The sequence below is a fragment of the Carcharodon carcharias genome, chromosome 19 (assembly GCF_017639515.1).
Source record: "Carcharodon carcharias isolate sCarCar2 chromosome 19, sCarCar2.pri, whole genome shotgun sequence".
Taxonomy (NCBI): Eukaryota; Metazoa; Chordata; class Chondrichthyes; order Lamniformes; family Lamnidae; genus Carcharodon; species Carcharodon carcharias.
The window spans coordinates 71,292,925-71,313,504 of record NC_054485.1 but is presented as its reverse complement, the minus strand read 5'-3'; the positions used below and the strand labels follow the sequence as shown (position 1 = coordinate 71,313,504).

The following is a 20,580-nucleotide window of genomic DNA, read 5'->3' as shown; positions in this document are numbered from 1 at the left end:
ATTCGCTAGAGTTCAGAAGAATGAGGGGGGAAACCTATAAAATTCTAACAGGACTAGACAGGGTAGATGCTAGACAGGAAGGATGTTCCCGATGGTCGGGGAGTCCAGAGCCAGAGTTCACAGTCTGAAGATATGGGGTAGACCATTTAGGACTGAGAGGAGGAGAAATTTCTTCACCCAGAGAGTGGTGAGCATGTGGAATTCATTACCTCAGAAAGTAGTTGAGACCAAAACATTGTATGTTTTCAAGGAGTTAGATATAGCTCTTGGGGCGAAAGGGATCAAAGGGTATGGGGAGAAAGCGGGAGCAGGCTCGAAGGACCGAATGGCTTACTCCTGCTCCTAGTTTCTACGTGTAACAAGGGCTTCGCACAATCCTTGGCATTGGTGGTTCACAAGCGCATCCACAAGGGAAAAACCATTCACATGCGAGGCGTGTGACAAATCGTTTTCAGTCATGGAACCTCCATGTACACCAACATATTCACACCAGGGGGAAACTAGTTATGTGTGATGTGTGCAAAAAATTGTTCTCTATGTCATCGTAGCTCCGTGTACACCAACAAATTTGCACTGGGGAGAAACCATTTCCCTGTGATGTGTGCGACAAAGCTTTCTCGAAGTCATGCAAGCTGCGCGGCCATCAACACGTTCACATGGGACAGAAACCATTCACGCGCGAGGTGTGTGACAAATTATTCTCATCATCGACCCTCCACACACACCAATGCATTCACACAGGGGAGAAACCATTCAAGTGTGACGTTTGCGATAAAGCTTTTGCAATATCGACAAGCCTCCTGATACACCAGATGATTCACACAAGGGAGAAACCCTTTAGATGTGAGATTTGTGAGACGGGTTTCACGCACTCCTCCCAACTCCTGCTGCACCAGCACATTCACACTAGGGAGAAACCCCCATGTGCGAGATGTGTGATAAATCATTCTTGCAGTCAGCGAACCTCTGCACACACACCAACGCATTCATACAGGAGGGAAATTGTTCACACGTGAGGTGTGTAACAAATTCTTCTCGGTGTCATCAAGCCTCCATGCTCACACAGGGGAGCTGTTGTTCCAAAGCACTGTCTGTCTCAGCAGTGTCTGTCTCAAAACTCTCCCATAATCAGCACAATTGTTTCAAGAAGGCAAACTTATCCATTGACCAGATCGCCAAACATCACCAACTAAGACACCAATATGTATAGAAGCTTGTGCTTGTGCACAGCTGCCACTGTGTCTCTGGGAGGATTTCCTCACCACAGGAAGTAGGCACGATTCAGGACAATGTGTGTCAGCATTCTCCCTGCTATGGACAAGAGGGAATTACCTCAATAGTTTCTGCACCATGATTTATCTCCCTTCTTGAAGGTAGTTACAATTGTCACATTCCCGAATTTGGATGGAGCTCTTTTCCTCTCAAATCCGCAGGGCGAGTTCATGGAGTCTTGATGTGAGCAGAAGTCCACCAGCTTTGAAGACCTCAACTGGAATACCACAGGCTTTGCTGTTTTTCATCTGTTTGATTGTTTGTTGAAGCTCTCCCATCGATGGTGACTCACCCATGGATTCTACCACAGGCACTGGGCAATAGACTGGAGGGTATCAGCTGCCACTGTGGACTCATGTTTGAGTTGTGAAGTTGTTCAAAATCTTCTTTCCACCATTAACAATGGAATTATCATCCTCAAGAAGAGAAACACCATCCTGTGAACAAAGGGGATTTTGTCCATTTGACCTCAGTCTGTAGATGGCTCTGATGATATAAAAAAATCTTCGCATGTCTCAGGCTTTCTCTTCCAACATGTCTTTCATATTCTGGGTTTGTCTTTGAGCACCAGCCTTGAGATGTTGAAAAGCTGCCTCTTGAGTTGTGACCTCGGGTTGTTCTGCCAGGCAATGAAGGCTGATTGTTTTCATTCCAGGGTGGGGGTGGGGGTCAGATATTTGAGCGTTATGTTTGTCGAGCCAGTCCTGGTGATGATGATGCTCAAACCCAATGGTCTGGGCACAGGGGTTCAGTACAGTTGACTTTATTTGATCCCACTGTTCAGGAAGTGAGTTGGATGTGTGAAGATTTTGCAGATTGGTCGTGAGCTGCACCTAGAATTCCTCTCTTCGATCGGGCTGTTTTAGGGCTGAGACATTGATCTTCTTCCTCTTGGACTTTTGGGGCTTGTGATGTCTTGGTGCTGGGTGGATGTTCATCACCGATTGAACAAGTCGATGATCTGTCCAGCAGGCATCAGGCCCCCTCATGGATCAAGTGATACAGGATCACTTAGAGCTTTGACTTGGCTTTAGACCTTCCAGAGGAACCTCCAACATGATCTTTGTTGCCAGACAAATCCAAAAAAAAATTGTTAGCAACACCAGGAACTCTTCATTATGTTTTTTGATGTGACCAATGCATTTTACTCAGTAAATCGTGAGGCTCTGTGCTTCAGAGATTAGGATGTTCAAGGAACTTAATCACAAATGCTTCATGATGATATGACTACAACTGTCTTGAGTGGGAGACCTGAAACAGAAACCTTCAAAATTCAGATTGGTGTCAAGCAAAGCTGTGTGATAGCCCCTATTCTATTTACAGTCTACCTGACAATGACTATTCACCTCATCAAAGATCAACTGCCCTCTGGTGTCAGTATTAAATACCATCTCGATGGGAAACTTATTTACCTCGGTTACCTCCGTGCCAAAACTAAACTGACCACCATAGAGACACATGATCTACAGTTTGCAGATGACTGCAGTGTTGATGCCCACTCTGCAACAGATTTACAAACCACTCTATCTCTTCAATCCCATGTGATGGAAACAAGCTCCATCCTGTGCTACTACAGTTCGGTGTCAGTTCTGACCATAGGAATTGTGAGCCAGTTGAAAACACAAGATTTTAAAGAAACTTCTGTCGTATTCTGAGAGAGTTTCCCCTGATGTGTACGTGTTAGTAAAGTGAGCCAGTTCTCAGGACTGGGTATAGGGTAGAATCAGAGCCTGCTTTAGTTGGTGATGTGAATTATCGACAGATCCTGTTCAGGTGACGGGTGTTTGACCAATACCATGAGTAATGTTTGTTCTCTCCTGTCTAGGAGGACTACTATCCTGAGTATGGTGAGGGAGTTGGGATAAGTTTCTATAGACCTGAGTTTTAATCAGTTTTAACCACAGTTCTGACAGTATGTCAGGAATAAAACTCAAGAAATAACCCACTCTTCCCAAGGCTCCTTCGACAGCACCTTGCAAACCCACAGCCACTACCATCTAGAAGGACAAGAGCAGCAGATAGATAGGAACACCAGCACCTGGAAGTTCCCCTCCAAGTCACTCACTATCCTGACTTGGAAATATATCGCTGTTTCTTCACTGTCGCTGGGTCAAAATCATGGAACTCCCTCCCTAACAGCACTGTGGGTGTACCTACATCATATGGACTGCAGGGGTTCAAGAAGGCAGCTCATTACCACCTTCTCAAAGGCAACTAGGGACGGGCAATAAATACTGGCCCAGCCGGTGATGCTCACATCCCATGAATGAATAAAAAAAAACTTTTCTTTCTCCTAAAGAGGTGATGGTTGAAATGCTCTCAAGCAAACATGATAACCAGGCTCTTTCTCAATCTGTGCATCGCGCCCTTCTGTTTGTGTTAATGCTCTGGATACAAACACAAATGGTTGTCCTTGCTGCGTGGGGGTTGCTCCAAGTCCTGTTTCACTGGCATCTCACTGCAGGGTGACTTCTTCAATGACATCATCGCACCTCAGCATTGGCGTTGTCGTCACTAGTTGTTTGATGTGAGTGAAAGCTGCTTCTTGTTCTGTGCCCCAATATCACTGAACATCCTTTGCAGTGAGTCTGTGTAGAGATTCACACTCTGACAACAAATTGGGCAAAACTTGGTTAAAGAGATCCTGTGTGGGTTCGCTGATGTTCCAGGAGCTCCAACAACTGTGTGAAGGCTTTATTACAGAACTCACACAACAATAGAGTTTCTCCCTTCTGTGAGTGTGTTGATAGACAAGGAGACAGGTTGACTGTGTGAAAATCTCGTCACACACCAAACACCTGAATGGTTTCACTCCAGTATGAATCTGCTGTTGCTTCAGACCAGAGGACTGGTTGAAAGTTGTCACACAAACATTTAACCTGAAGAGTTTCACCCGTGTGAATCTTCTGGTGTCTCACGAGGGTTGACAACACCATAAAAGCTTTATTGTAAACCGCACACTTCACGGATTACTCGCCTGTGTGGATTCTCTGATGGAGCAGGAGGTTCAAGGACCTCAAAAAATGATTTGCACACCTTGCAATTGAATAGTTTCTCCCTTGTGTGAATGCATTGATATCTGCAGAGGTTCCCTGATGCTGAGAATGTTTTGTCTCACACCTCACGTGAACGATATCTCCCGTGTGATTGCGTTGGGTGTACATGGAGGTAAGATGACTGTGAGAATGATTTGTCACATACCTCACACCTGAATGGTTTCTCCTCTGTGTGAATGCTTCGGTGTATGCGGAGGTCCAATGACCTTGAGAATGAACTGTCGCATACCCTCACGTGAAAAGTTTCTCTCCTGTGTGAATCCTCTGATGCTCCAGGAGAGGCGATGACTGACAGAATGATTTCTCACACACCTCACACCTGAATGGTTTCACTCCTATGTGAGTGCATTGGTGTTTATGGAGGTTCCCTGATGCTGAGAATGATTTCTCACACACATAAATGGTTTCTCCCCAGTGTGAATGCATTGGTGTACGTGGAGGTTTAGTGGCTCCGAGAATAATTTTTCGCATACCTCACACGCGAATGGCTTCTCCCCAGTGTGAATGAACCAGTGACTCACCAGGCCTGATCATTGTAAAAAGCCTTTGTTACACACCTCACATACGAATGGCTTCTCTGCACTATCACTGTGTCAGTGATTCTCGAATGTCGATGGATATGTGAAAGCTCGATTACACACCTCACACTTGAATGGTTTCTCTTCCATGTAGCTGTCCTTGTGTTACTGGTGGGGCAACAGATGCACCTTGTGTGTTAGGAGACCTTATGAGTCTGTGGAGTCCTCCTCACACACTTTGAACAGCCTCTCACCTGTAGGGATGTGTCAGTGGTTCATGAGATTTGATAAATGATTGAAGCTCTCACCACACTTGGAGCCCACTCACACTTCTTCCCAGCCTCACGCTGACCGATCGCCCACAGCCGAACCTTCGGAAAGGTTGGTTCTAATGGAAGGTTCCACACCACTGACCAGTTTCAGATCTGATGATATATCAAAGCTCCCCTGACCCGACCGATTTCCAGATGATGGTTTCACTGTATTGAGCAATGTTGTGAAGGGAATGGATGTCTTCCCACAGTTGTGCAGTTGTTCCTTGGGTGATGGTCAGGATCTATCTGCAGTGTCTATCCTCTCTGTATTCTCTGGTATAGTACGGTGCAATCCTTCAGTAAAACAGGAAAAGGAAACATGATTTCCTCCAACTCAATCTGCTCCTTTGTTGAAGGGGACTCTTCAGTCTTTTATTTATACTTTCACAGGATGTGGGCATCTCTGGCTAGGCCAACATTTATTGCCCATCCCTAATTGCCCATATAAAGTGGTTAGATGCCTTCTTGAACCGCTGCAGTCCATGTAGCCTAGATGCACCCACAGTTCTGTTAAGGAGGGAGTTCCAGGATTGTGACCCAGCGACAGTGAAGGAACATCAGTTCCAAGTCAGGATGGTGTGTGGCTAGGAGGGGAACTTGCAGTCAGTGCTGTTCCAATACATCTGCTGTCCTTGTCCTTCTAGGTGGTAGAGGTCGTGGCTTTGGAAGGTACTGCCAAAGCAGTACTGGTGAGTTGTTGCAGTGTATCTTGTAGCTGGTACACACTGCTGCCACTGTGCAGTGCGGGAGGGAATTAATTAGGTGGTGGATGGGGTGCCATTCAAGCTGGCTGCTTTGTACTGGATGGTGTCGAGCTTCTTGAGTGTTGTGAGAGCTGCACTCATCCAGGCAAGTGTGAAGTATTCATCACACTCCTGACTTGTGCCTTGTAGATGGGGGGGGCAGGCTTCGGGTAGTTAAGAGGTGCGTTATTCATCACAGGATTCCTAGCATCTAACCTGCCGCAGTATTTATATGGCTAGTCCAGTTCAGTTTCTGATGTTGATGGTGGGGGATTCAGCGATGGTAATAGCATTGAATGTTAAGGGGAGATAGTTAGATTCTCACTTGTTGGAGATGATTATTGCCTGACACTTGTCTGGTACAAATATTACATTCCACTATCAGCCCAAACCGCATGTGGACACAGACTGCTTCAGTATCTGAGGAGTCACAAATGTTGCTGAACATTGTGCAATCATCAGCGAACATCCCCACTTCTGACCTTATGATGAAGGGAAGGTCATTGATGAAGCAGCTGAAGATGGTTGGGAGTGAGATGATTGACTCCAAACAGTGGCGAGCTTTCCCCCTGATTCCTATTAACTCCAATTTTGCTAGAGCTCCTTGACGCCACACTCGTTCAAATGCTGCCTTGATGTCAAGGGCAGTCATTCTCATCTCACCAGCAGTCACCAGTTCCGATCCTGGCACAACATGTCCCAGATAGAGTGAACAGAGATGGGATCTGTACACTTTGAGTCCACTAGATTAATCCACTAAATTAGCAACTTCAAAGGCTACAAAGCACTGAAGAAGCCTGGCACATCCACGACAGTGAGAGAAAGAGAGATTTTTAACAAGAGAATGAAAAGTTAGGAAGTTGGAATCTCGTTTATAAAGAGAGGAGAGAGACAAAGATAGTGACAGAGATGGGGCGAGAGAGAGAGAATGCAGAAGAGAGAGCTAATAGACACAGGAAGAAGTGATAGAGAATAAGGAAGTGAGAGCTAGAGACATAGAGAGGGAGAGATAGAGAAATAATAAGGTGAGAGACTCTCACACACAATCAGAAAAAGAGAAATAATACGAGGTACAGAGATGAGAGGTCTCAATCTAATTTTAAGGGATATTCATTCTTCTGGAGTCACCCACCAGAAGAATTAGTTTCTCTTCATCTATTCTATTTATTCCTTCAAACATCTTAAACATTTTAAAATATGGTCCCTTAACCTGCTATAGTGAAGGGGATACAAGGCTGGATACAAGCAGCTCATCCAGTTTCAATAATTTACCATCTATAAGTTTCATAATATCCCCTCCTTCACTTTTATATGTCTTGATATATAAAGTCCATCTTGTTAGCCTAACTGGTAAAAACTGAGGTAAAGTCATTATCCAATGTTTCTGTCAGAATACCATTACTTGTGAGTGTTTTTTTGTGGATAAGTTCAGTGACTCTGTCTCGATTATGATTTACCTTTTGTTCTTTATGAGCCTGTTGGCTACTCTACTTTTTTTATATTCCTTCCAAATTTAAATGTTAAGTTTCTCTTTATTACAAGTTGTCAGTCGTGTCTTGGGTAGCTTTCTCATCTGAGTCAGAAGGTTGTGCGTTCAAGTCTCACGCAAGAAACTTGAGCACTGAAGCTGACACTCCGATGCAGTACTGAGGGAGTGCTGCACTGTCAGAGGTACCATCTTCAGATCAGTTAAACTAAGTGAATGTAAACGATTCCATGACAATAAGTCGGAGCAGAGCAGGGGAGTTATTGCTGATGTCCTGGTCATTACAGATCTTGCAACCAACATCACAAAAACAGATGTTCTGGTCATTATCACATTGCTGGAACTGGAAATTATAAACCCATTGATGGAGAAAGTATACCAGCTCACAGTGGCATAGAGCAATATATTGTGTACAGGACTCTTATTGTTAGAGCCTGAGTGTCTCAGTGAATAGGAACACACCATCCTGACAGAACAGGTAGTTTAGTTTAAGTTAAAAAAAGTGAATTTATTAAAAGTTATAAATCTATACAAAAAAGATTGATAAAACAACATACAAACAACACAATAATCACCAAACTTTGAATCAACCAAAATAACAAAGCATTTGAAAATGAATCAAGATCTTTCCCAGAATATGAAATGAATCTTGGAAGACTGTAAGGTGAACATATCACATCGTTATTACATTGAGGTATGATGGGCTGAGGGAACTCAGGTCTGTAGAGACTCACCCCCACTCCCTCACCATACTCAGGATATTAGTCCTCTCAGACAGGAGAGTACAAACATCCCCCATGGTATTCATCAAACACCCGCCATCTGAAGAGGATCTGTCTATAATTCACATCACCAACTAAAGCAAGGTCTGATTTTACCCCATACCCACTCCTGAGAGCTGGCTCACTTTACTAATTCCCAGCTCTCTGCCCTTTGGCCCACCATTCACCACAATGCTTCTGTAGCCGTCAATCTGGTTTAACCACTCCCACCTTCTACACCCTTTTTCCCAAAATTACCTTTATTCTCTTCCCTCCTGGTCGAAATCCCTGCTTCTCAAGTCCTAGGGGTGAAGGTACACAACTGGTTTAGCCATCCATCCCCAGATCTGACTGGACCACATCAAGCACTAGTGGGCCTGCTTTCCTCTGCCAAAACTGCTCATTACTCCAGGACCATCCTGAAGAGAAAAGATAACCCACAACTTCTCCTCCCCAAAACCAACTGTGTCCTTGTGGAAGTTATATTCCAGCAGTACACAGCTCTGTTTAGACCCTATCTGGAGAACTGTGTTCAGTTCTAGGCACCGCACCTCAGGAAGGATATATTGGCCTTGGAGGGAGTGCAGCATAGATTCACCAGAATGTTCCTGGGCTAAAAGGGTTAAATTATGAGGATAGGTTGCACAGACTGAGCTTGCATTCCCTTGAATGTAGAAAATTAAGGGGTAATCTACTTGAGGTGCTTAAGGTGATTAAACAAGTTGATAGAGTAATTAGAGAGAAACTATTCCCTCATGGGAGAGTCCAGAGCAAGGGGGCATAGCATTAAAATTCGAGCCAGGCTGTTCAGGGGTGATGTCAGCAAACACTTCTTCATAAAAACGGGACTGGAAATCTGGAACTCTCTCCCCACAAAAAACTGTTCAAGCTGGGGGGGTCAACTGAAAAATTCAAAACTGTGATTGAAGTGTTTATTGTTAGGTAAGGGGATTAAGGGTTACAGAGCACAGGCAGGTGGACAGAGTTCAGATAGGGATCAGCCATGATCTATATGAATGGTGTAACAGGCTCAAGGGATCACTCCAGCTCCTACATTCCTTAAATTCCTCTCGATTGCCCTCTCCACTCTCATCCCCAACAACAATTGGTCAGTGTCATCCTCTTCAACCTCCAGCTGAGCTTCCGACCCCAAACCCACTCCATCGCTAAAAGCACCCACTTCCCCCTCAGTAACATCGCCCATTTCCAACACCCCCACCTCCACATTAATCCATCTGCTGCAGAAATCCTAATCCATGCTGTTGTTGCTTCTGGACTAGAGTAGACCATTCCAATGTTCTTCTGTCCAGCTTCCCAACTTCCACCCTCCATAAACTTCAGGTCAGCCAAAACTCTGCCGTCTCTCTCCTAACTCACACATCTATCACCCCTGTGCTCGCTGACCCTCACTGGTTCCCAGTCCCACAGTGCCTCCAATTTAAAATTCTCACTGTAAGTGATTTCTAAGTTGGTTTAATTGTATAAACGTGGAGTGTGATCTCTACTTTTGTTTGTACGAGACTTAACCAACTGGCAAACTAGGAATCTTTGGATAGTAAATTTTAGAAAGTTTATGAAAGAAACAATATTGTTAACAAAGTGTGGAGAATGATTGTAGCTTTAGCTAGTTGCACAGTCTGTTCAAGTGTAAGTCACGTTCACCCTCTCAGCTCTCTGATCTCAATCCCACTTGTGGACATTGACAGGTGGTTCACACTCTGGAGTCTCCACAATCTGACTCACAACAAAACCTCACGGAACCCTCTTTTTAACGCCTGGATGACCATCACCCCATTTCAGAGTCAGGCTATTATTGTCCTATGAGCGACTCTACCTGTTGCTGGGTAAACTTGATTACCTTTTTTATACATCTGTCCACTAGACGCCATCTGGCCTCAGTATCTCAGACAGGAATACAATGGGATAAAAACAAAAAAACTGTGGATGCTGGAAATCGAAAACAAAAACAGAAATACCTGGAAAAACTCAGCAGGTCTGGCAGCATCAGCACAGAAGAGCAAAGTTGACGTTTCGAGTCCTCATGACCCTTCAACAGAACTAAGTAGAAATGGGGAAGGGGTGAAATATAAGCTGGTTTCGACTAGGCACTTTACAGCCTTCCGGACTGAATATTGAGTTCAACAACTTTAGATCTTGAACTCCCTCCTCCATCTCCACCCCCTTTCCGTTTCTTCCCCCTCCCTTTTGTTTTTGCCAATAATTTATATAGCTTTTTCTTTTCCCACCTATTTCCATCATTTTTAAATGTATTCCACCCATGGTTTATTTCACCCCACCCCCACTAGAGCTACCTTGCTTGTCCTGCTCTCCAATCTTAATTAGCACATTCTTTTAGATAATATCACCACCCTATCACTTCTTGCTTGTCCCAACAACTGCCCCCCACTTCTTCCACTAGCCCCCCCACCTTAAACCAGCATATACTTCACCCCTTTCCTATTCCTACTTAGTTCTGTTGAGGGGTCATGAGGACTTGAAACGTCAACTTTGCTCTTCTCCGCCGATGCTGCCAGACCTGCTAAGTTTTTCCAGGAATACAATGGGGCTGCTTCACACTGTTCCTTTATCTGATTTTGAACAACTTTCTATTTATTCGGACAGACTCTACAAGGCCGTGATGTGCTGTCCCAGGGATCTTATCAGGATTTCAACAAGATTCCCTTGTATGAGCAGTTTCACCTGAAACTGCACTTTCTCACACAGACACATATATTGATTATACATTAACATGTATATGAAAATGCAGTCTTTCTGATATGACTTTTGATTACACCAGTTCATCAATTATAACTGTGTGAAGGTTCACTAATTACTTTTACAATCATCTGTTCCATGACTGGCTGCGACTGAATACAGTAATTTGTTGAATAGTTAATATGGGATATAAAATCGCTTCCTCTGCCACATGTTAATGTTAAAATAGCTTCCTTGCCCTGGTTACTAAAGTGAATATAGTATAAAAATTCTCAAGCTGGACTAAAATCTAACTACTTCCGGCCAACCTACACACATCACACTGGGTTTGTCTCTAATGTGGGTTCACTGATGCTCTAGGAGGCCCGACAACCGTGTGAAGGCTTCATTACAGAACTCATACCAGTAGGGTTTCTCCCCTGTGTGAGTGTGTTGATCATTCAGGAGATACACTGACTGTGTGAAAGCCTTGTCACACATCACATCTGAATGGTTTCTCACCACCTTGGACCCTCTGATGCATCAGATATCAGAGGAGTGGGTGAAAGGCTTGTCACAAACATTGCACCTGAAGAGTTACTATCCTGTGTGAATCCTTTGGTGACCCAGGAAGGTTGAAGATGTAAGGGAAACTTTATCACAGGCCTCACACCTGAAGCTTTACTCACCTTTATGGATCCTCTGATGGAGCAGGAGTTGGGAAGACCTCGAGAAGGATTTGTCACACATCTCACAATTTAATAGTTTCTCATTCGTGTGAACCCTCTGATGTCTCAGGAGGCTCGAAGACGTCCTGAAAGCTTTACTGCAAACCAGACACTTGAAGAGTTTCTCCCCTGTGTGGATCTTGTGATGAAGCAGGAGGTTTGATGACCTTGAGAAACATTTGTCACACACCTCGCATGTGAATGGTTTCTCCCCCGTGTGAATGCGTTGGTGTACGCGGAGGTGCGATGACTGTGAAAATGATTTGTCACACACCTCACAGGTAAATGGTTTCTCCCCTGTGTGAACTCTCTGATGGAGGAGGAGTTTCGATAACTCCAAGAATGACTTATCACAAACCTCGCACGTGAAGGGTTTTTCCCCCGTATGAATGCGTTGGTGAGTGTGGAGGTTCGATGACTGCGAGAATGATTTGTCACACACCTCACACGTGAACGGTTTCTCCCCGGTGTGAATACGTTGGTGTACACGGAGTGCTGCGGAATCTAAGAATGATTTGTTGCACACCTCACACGTGAATGGCTTAGCCCCTGTATGGCCTGTCTGATGGACCAGAAGCCTTGAGAAATTTATGAAGGCTTTATCACACAGCTCACACTTGAACAACTTCTCCCCAGTATGAATGTGCCGGTGTCGTACGAGCGTTGATGACTGTGAAAATGATCTGTCACACATCTCACACCTGAATGGTTTCTCCCCTGTGTGAATGCGTTGGTGTCTACGGAAGGTCGATAAGTCAGAGAATGATTTATCACACACATCGCAGGTGAATGGTTTCTCCCCTGTGTGAATGCGTCGGTGTCTGCAGAGGGCGGATGAGTCCGAGAAGGATTTGTCACATACCTCACATGTGAATGGTTTCTCCCCTGTGTGAATCCTCTGGTGTGTCAGGAGACTGAAGGATTGAGCGAACGCCATCTCACAAAACTCACACCTGAATGGTTTCTCCCCTGTGTGAATCATCTGGTGTCTCAGGAGACTTGTCGATGTCATGAAACTTTTATCACACATTTCACACTTGAAGGGTTTTTCTTCCATGTAGCTATTTGTGTGTTAACAGTAGTTGTAAAAGATGCACCTTGTTTGTTAGGAGATGTTACTATCCTGTGAAGCCCCCCCTCACACTTGAACAGCCTCTCACCATTGAAATGAGTCAGTGGTTCATGAGGCCCAACCTCCTCTGTGTTGAGCAATGCTGTGAAGGGACTGGATGTCTTCTCACAGTTGTGCCGTTGTTCCTTGGAAGATGGTCAGGATCTATCTGCGGTGTCTATCCTCGCTGTATTCTCTGGTGTATGGTGCAATCCTTCTGTAAAACAGGAAAAGGGAACATGATTTCCTCCAACTCTCTCTCCTCCTTTGCTGAAGGGGCTGACTCCTCAATTAGAGACTGTTCCACAGTGACTTGTCATTCTGCTATTCCCCTGTGTGGAGCATCAGATGCAAGTCCTTTCTTTTTCCTCACTTGACTGTCACACACCCTCTGTTTCCAGCAGGGACACTGGATAGTGACCAGGAGCAGACAACATGGCTACTTTCTTTCCTCCACCCAGTCCCCATCTTCCCAGGTGCCATGAGGACAATGGAAAAGACAGTCAGGTGGAGTGTAAAACAAATCAATTCATTATGAGCTTGAGTCATGCTGGAAGACCAGTTTTCCCCTTGGAGTATGTGTTTAATATATAAAAAAAACTCAGGAAAAATGTTACATCAATGGAGATTTTAAAATTTCTCCCCATGTGCTTATATGAAGAAAACTGTTGGAAGAAAACGTCCTGGACAGGAAGTGCTAGAAGCTAAGGAAAATATTGCTTCAGTGGAGCTGATTGAAGGGTTCTGGTTTATCCTGGGAAATTAGATACAGACTGCACATCCCAAATTCAGCTATCAGCCACAGCACTGGGTAAAACTATCAAATCCAAGCCCAGGATTTTGGGGAAGGCCAAGGCCTTTGGGTAAAATCTTTAAAGAAAGCATTAAAAGGCATTTTAATAAATGTGTCTCTGCATCTCCCAGATAATTACACCTCACCTTCTCATATTCAGTAATGACCCATCAACAAAACTCAGCTTGTAAATCAGAAGGGAAATGCTTCCAATAAACACACTCCATATCCAACTCCAGTCAAACAGTTCAGCACAAAGCCTGGCCTGGCACATCTTGCAGCATGGATGTCCGGTCCAGCCTGGCTCGCAGCATGGAGGCCTGGCCCGGCCCGGTTCATCGCAGGTTATGATAGTTGTTTCTCTCTGGGATTTTTAAACAGCTTTACCAAACTGTTGCGTCATAACATGGATTAACAATCAAGAGATTGAGAGTTCAAATCCAACCACAGAAAGTTACATACATAGAATTACAGTGCAGAAACTGGCCATTCAGCTCAACTGGTCCATGATGGTGTTTATGCTTCACACAAGCCTCCTCTCACCCCTCTTCATCTCACCCTATTTGTATCAACGACTCCATGTTGTGAAACTGAATTTAATAAATTTTGGAATTTGGGGAATACAATCAAAATAGAAACATGAAAACTTTCAGGTTGTCCTAAAAACCCAAATATTGTCCTTCAGGGAAGGGAACCTGATACAACTGCCTGGTCTGGTCTACATGTGACTCCAGTCTCACACAAAATGGTTGACTCTGAATGGTCTTCTGAAGTCACCAAGCAAACAATGATAAACAATCACTACAAAGTCCAATGATGAGGAAAATCAGATATCTGGGCAATCCGGGCATTGTGTCAGAATAAGGTTAAGTGATCTCAGCCCAGTAATATATGTAAAGTCTCTCTTACCAAGGTCTGAGGACAAGTAGCCAAGTGAGGAGAGCTGCCCCACAGACTGGTCAAGTAGCAGTGATACTCACTGAATCGTATCAATCTAGAAACATCCAAGATTCCTCTGTCACCATCCCTTGGTATGTCCCATCGCGCTGGCAGGTGGGGAAGTCTCAATATTGACTCTATGGAGTCTCATGGCTTCAGGTCAAACAAGTTCCAGGAAAAATCCTACTCCCCTCCCAACTGGTGAATGAGTATTTCACCATGTTAATCATCACTAGGGAGGTAGACTAATGGCAGATCCCAAAACTGGGTGTCCATGAGGTGCAGTGAGCTATCAGCAACAGCAGGATTGTATTCCACCACAATCTCACAGACCCCAGTTGATGATTATCAAAACACTAGATAGACTTGGCAGGAGCAGCAATGGGTATAGTTTAGAGTCCAGGCTAAACACTAAGAGCTGCAGATAATAATGATCTAAACAGCAACCACCCACCCCCGACCCCAGCCAACAGAGGACAAAGCTTGTACAGAATTGTGAACAACCAGTCAATTAACAGGACGAGGTGGCTCCGTTCTCAACCATGTTGGAGTCCAGCTCATGAGTGCAAGGCACAAATGTTAAAGTATCTTCACCTCCTCCTGAGATGCTGGGAGAACTCCCCTCCAGACCACTGAAATCCTCCCCACTGTCGAGAAGGCTCAAGTCAGGAGTGTGATGGAACATTCAACACTCACATGGATGGGAACATCTACAACACTTGAAGAGTCCGGACAGGATCAGGAACACAGCTGGTCCCCTAATCAGAGCCACTATTGATTAGACTCAATACACACTCGCTCCACCACCAGGACACTATCCAGAGACCATAAGTCACAAGAACCTTCCTTCACTCACTGGATATTCAACCCTGAACATTAGTGTGGATATTATGGGATACAATCTGCATAAACTCTGCTCCTTCACTCACCGTCTCCTTATTTGGTTTTCAGTCTTTACTGGAAGTGAACCAGCTGTGGAAGAGGAAGAGCAGAGGATGGGTGGACTTTCTGACTGACGTCTTTCACAGCCAATCGGAGGCAGGAACATTAAAACCCGCCAACAATGTCATGTCAATCACGCAACACAGCCAAGCACAGATTGGAGGCGGGACTTAACCCGGCCCCTGAGCCTTCTGGTTCTGCGCAGGCCCTTTGAGACACACTCTCACCCACTCGTTACCCACAATGCATGGGGTCAGGGAGCACGAGGAGCTGCAGTACGGTAGCAGTCGACTGGCCCAGCCCGCGGTGCCTGATGGGAGTTGTTCTGCTGACGCGCTCAGCGTTCAGGAATTCGAAACAGAGAAAGCGCGAGCCCGAGCGGCTGTCACGTGGGCGGGGCTGGAATTGGAGGTGCGCACCTGCAAATCCCAGCCCCAGGCGGCGGGAACTAGGATCGCAGCCGATTAACCCCCTCGACCCCCCATCCCCCGCTCCATCACCCACTTCGCCCGTCAATTCCCCCCACGCCCCTCGCTCACTCCCCCCATACCTCTCCCTCACACCCCCATGCCCCTCACACATTCCCCTCCCTCACACCCCCATGCCCCTCACACATTCCCCTCCCTCACACCCCCATGCCCCTCACACATTCCCCTCCCTCATACCCCCATGCCCCTCACACATTCCCCTCCCTCATACCCCCATGCCCCTCACACATTCCCCTCCCTCATACCCCCATGCCCCTCACACATTCCCCTCCCTCATACCCCCATTCCCCTCCCTCACATCCCCATGCCCCTCACACATTCCCCTCCCTCATACCCCCATGCCCCTCACACATTCCCCTCCCTCATACCCCCATTCCCCTCCCTCATATCCCCATGCCCCTCACACATTCCCCTCCCTCACATCCCCATGCCCCTCACACATTCCCCTCCCTCACATCCCCATGCCCCTCACACATTCCCCTCCCTCACATCCCCATGCCCCTCACACATTCCCCTCCCTCATACCCCCATTCCCCTCCCTCACATCCCCATGCCCCTCACACATTCCCCTCCCTCACACCCCCATGCCCCTCACACATTCCCCTCCCTCATACCCCCATTCCCCTCCCTCACATCCCCATGCCCCTCACACATTCCCCTCCCTCACTTCCCCATGCCCCTCACACATTCCCCTCCCTCACACCCCCATGCCCCTCACACATTCCCCTCCCTCACACCCCTATGCCCCTCACACATTCCCCTCCCTCACACCCCCATGCCCCTCACACATTCCCCTCCCCCACATCCCCATGCCCCTCACAGATTCCCCTCCTTCACACCCCCATGCCCCTCACACATTCCCCTCCCTTATAGCCCCATGCCCCTCACACATTCCCCTCCCTCACACCCCCATGCCCCTCACACATTCCCCTCCCTCACATCCCCATGCCCCTCACACATTCCCCTCCCTCACACCCCCATGCCCCTCACACATTCCCCTCCCTCACACCCCCATGCCCCTCACACATTCCCCTCCCTCACATCCCCATGCCCCTCACACATTCCCCTCCCTCACATCCCCATGCCCCTCACACATTCCCCTCACTCACACCCCCAAGCCCCTCACACACATATGCCCCTCACACAGTGCCTTCCTCCCCAATGCCCCTCCCTCCCTCATTTCCCACCATGCCACTCCCTCACTCCCCCCCCACAGCCCTCCCTCACACCCCATTCCCCTCTCACCCACGTCCTCCCTCCCTCAACCCCTAACACGCTCCCTCAACCCCCTCACACCCTCCCTCAACCCCTCACGTCTCTCCCTCCCTTAACACCCCACACCCTCCCTCCCTCAACCCATGCCCTCCCTCAAACCCTTCACTCCCCTCACTCCCCCTCCCTCATTCACTCACTCCCCCACACCACTCTGACCCTCCGCTAAGTCCAGCCCCCACATCCATCCCTCACTCCCCCACACCACTACCACCACCCCCAACTCACTCCCCCACACTGACTCCCCCACCCCCCCACACACTCTCATTCCCCATCCCCCCACTCACTCTCCTAGCCCCCCACTCACTCCCCAAACCCCCACTCACTCCCCCACCCCCTACTCACTGCCCCATCCCCTCACTCTCCCTCCCACCCCATCCATTCTCTCCACCTCACTCTCTCTTGCCCCCACCCCCCAATCTCTCTCCCCCACCCCCATACTCTCTCTCAACTCTCCCTCTCCCCCAACTCTCTCCCCAAACCTCACTCTCTCTCCCCCACCCCTTTCTCTCCCCCACACCCCACTATCTCTCCCCCACCCCCTCTGTCTCCCACCTACTCTCTCTCCCCCACCCCCCCAACACTCTTACTCCCCCAAACCCCTCACTCCCCCACCACCCCATCCCCTCACTCTCCCTCCCACCCCGTTCATTCTCTCTCCCCCACCCCCCCAATCTCTCTCCCCCACACCCCCACTCTTTGTCGCTCCTCCCCACCCCCCAACTCTCTCACCTCCCTCACTCTCTCTCCGACCTCCTCCACTCTCTCTCCCACCTCCCCCACTCTCTCTCCACCATGCCCCCACTCTCCGCCACGCCCCCACACTCTCTCCCCCACTCTCTCACCGCCACGCCCCCGCTCTATCCCCCCCACGCCCCCGCTCTCTCTCCCCCATGGCCCCGCCCTCTCTCCCCCACACCCCACCCTCTCTCCCCCTCCCTCTCTCCCCCACGCACCCGCCCTCTCTCCCTTACGGCCCCGCCCTCTCTCCCTCACGCCCCCGCCCTCTCTCCCCCACACCCCCGCCCTCTCTCCCCCACGCCCCCATACTGTCTCCCCCATGCCCCCACACTCTCCCCCACACTCTCTCCCCCACTCTCTGTCCCCCACCCCCCACTCTCTCTCCCCCACACCCTCTTTCCCCCACCCCTGCATTCTCTCCCCCCCCACCCCCGCACTCTCTCCCCCCCCACCCCTGCACTCTCCCTTTGTCCCCCACACCCTACACTCTCTCTCCCAGTGCCACCACTCGCCCCCCCCTCTCCCCCACCCACCCCCCCCACTCTCCCCCAGCCACCCCCCCACTCTCTCTCCCGCCCGCCCCCCCCCCACTCTCTCTCTCCCCTGCCCGCACCCCCCCACTCTCTCTCTCTCCCCTGACCACACCCCCCTCCCACTCTCTCTCTCTCACTTCCTCTCCAGGGTCAGCGTGTGGATGAGAAATAGGTGGGGGCTGAGGATAGATCCTTGGTCGGACTCCAGAGCGATGGGGGTTGGAAGATTAACCATTGCAGGAAATTCTCTGGCTACAACTGAAGAGGCAAAAGCGAGCCAAGTGATAACAGTCCCACTCACTGGACACAAGCCCTGGGAGAAAGCAGATGGGCCGAATGATCTATTTCTGTGCTTTTAAAGCTAGAATGAAAATAAAAAGTTCTGGAAATATTCAGCATCTGTGGAGAAAAACAGAGTTAATATTTCAGCTCGAGATGACCCTACACCCGAAACTAGTTTGGATGTTGGGTGGCTCTTCTAATTGTCAGAGTGCACCACCCCACTGCCAGTTTTCACCAGCACCACTCTGTCTGCCCTATCTCTCTCTCACCACCAATGTTTCACCAGCCCATGTTTGCAAAACTCAAAACACAGTGTCCAACATTAGATGTGATCCCACGACTGGATAACATTTGCTAGATAATCCTGAAGGTGCTAAGAATGACACTGACAACCAACTTAAGATTGTCAGTCGGGCTCACAGTGTGGCACATTTGTGTGTACCTGAAGCTACATAAATTAATACATGGGGCCCTTTTCTTTACAGACGGAAAGAACATTGCGCCTGTTTCAGCTAAACAAAATTAGTGACGGCCATTTGCTGACTCATTCCTCAGGGTAATGCCTTCACCAATCAGTGTCAAGCTGCCTGGTTTAAATTTCAAACTATGCTTGGCAGTTAACTGTCAGTCCCCATCACTGTTGCATTTTCCATGGCAACGTCACTTGCCAAAAATTGTTGTTTTCCCCCTTATATTGGTTTCTTGTAAGCGTCCTGATGAGTGCAAGATGACAAGCTTAGACAAGTCTCTTTTTTTCAGCAATACTCAAGTGGGGTTTTATTCAAATGGGACAATGGCAAGTTTAAATCCCCACCTGATCTACTGCTCAAAGTCACCTCCGTCTCACCGGTCAGTTTCCCAAGCTTCAGGAAACTCATGTTACTCCAGAAATATTTGGATTGGCTGTGAGAGACGTCAATCAGAGAGCTCACCCACTCTGCCCAATCTCTTCTCTTCCACAACAAAAACAGAATTACCTGGATAAACTCAGCAGCTCTGGCAGCATCGGCGGAGAAGAGTTGACGTTTCGAGTCCTCATGACCCTTCAGCAGAAGTAGTTTTTCCAGGTAATTCTGTTTTTGTTTTGGATTTCCAGCATCCGCAGTTTTTTGTTTTTATCTCTCCTCTTCCACAGCTGCTTCACTTCCTGTAGGGACTGAAAACCAAATGAGGAGATGGTGAGTGAAGGAGCAGAATTCATACAGATGGTATCTATCCTGAGTTTTGTTGATGGGTCATTACTGAATATGAGAAGGTGAGGTGTAATTATCTGGGAGGGGCAGAGTGCCTGAGGATTCTTACTGATTTCCTACTGTTGAGTTGTGTGTGTGTTGGGAGCTGGTTATTATCCTGTGGAGTGTGAATGGTCAGTTCTGTCTGTGTGTTGGGATCTGGAAGTTTCCCGTCATTTCAAATCCCTCCAAGACCTCCCAACTCCCCATCTCTGTAACATTCTTGTAAAAAAAGGTATTTACACTGAGCCGTTCACAACTACCAGATGTTCCAAAGAACTTTACAGCCAATAAAGTACTTTTGAAGAGTGGCCACTCATAATGTAGGAAACGTGGCAGCAGTGTGTGCACAGAAAGCTCCCACAAACAGCAATATGATATTGACCAGATAATCTGTTTTTTAATAGGTGTTGATTGAGGGATCACCAGGGATAACTCTCCTGTCCCCCTTCAAAATAGTACCATGGGATCCTTTACACCCACCTGAGAGAGCAGAAGCCTTTGTTTAACATCCCATCTGAAAGACGGCACCTCTGACAGTGCAGCACCCCCTTCACTACTGCCCTGGAGTGTCAGCCTCAGGGCTCAAGTCCTGGAGTGGGACTTGAACCCACAACCTTCTGACTCAGAGGTGAGAGTGTGACCACCTGAGCCAAGGTTGAAATGAACTCAGCC

The 20,580-nt window shown here is 47.7% G+C and overlaps 1 protein-coding gene across 2 annotated transcripts; it reads right to left on the bottom strand.

Annotated features, from left to right (window-relative positions):
* Nucleotides 1–10,674: 10,674 nt before the first annotated feature.
* On the bottom strand, nucleotides 10,675–19,616 carry LOC121291749 (zinc finger protein 271-like). Of its 2 annotated transcripts, none has more exons than XM_041213266.1 (2): nucleotides 19,488–19,616; nucleotides 10,675–12,900 (listed from the first exon to the last, which is right to left on the bottom strand). In XM_041213266.1, the coding sequence occupies exon 2, from the start codon at nucleotides 12,627–12,629 to the stop codon at nucleotides 11,526–11,528; it is 1,104 nt and encodes a 367-aa protein (XP_041069200.1). In that variant the 5' UTR covers nucleotides 12,630–12,900; nucleotides 19,488–19,616; the 3' UTR covers nucleotides 10,675–11,525. The 2 variants fall into 2 exon arrangements, with proteins under 2 accessions (XP_041069200.1, XP_041069199.1); XM_041213265.1 differs by lacking the exon at nucleotides 19,488–19,616 and adding an exon at nucleotides 15,345–15,377.
* Nucleotides 19,617–20,580: the final 964 nt, after the last annotated feature.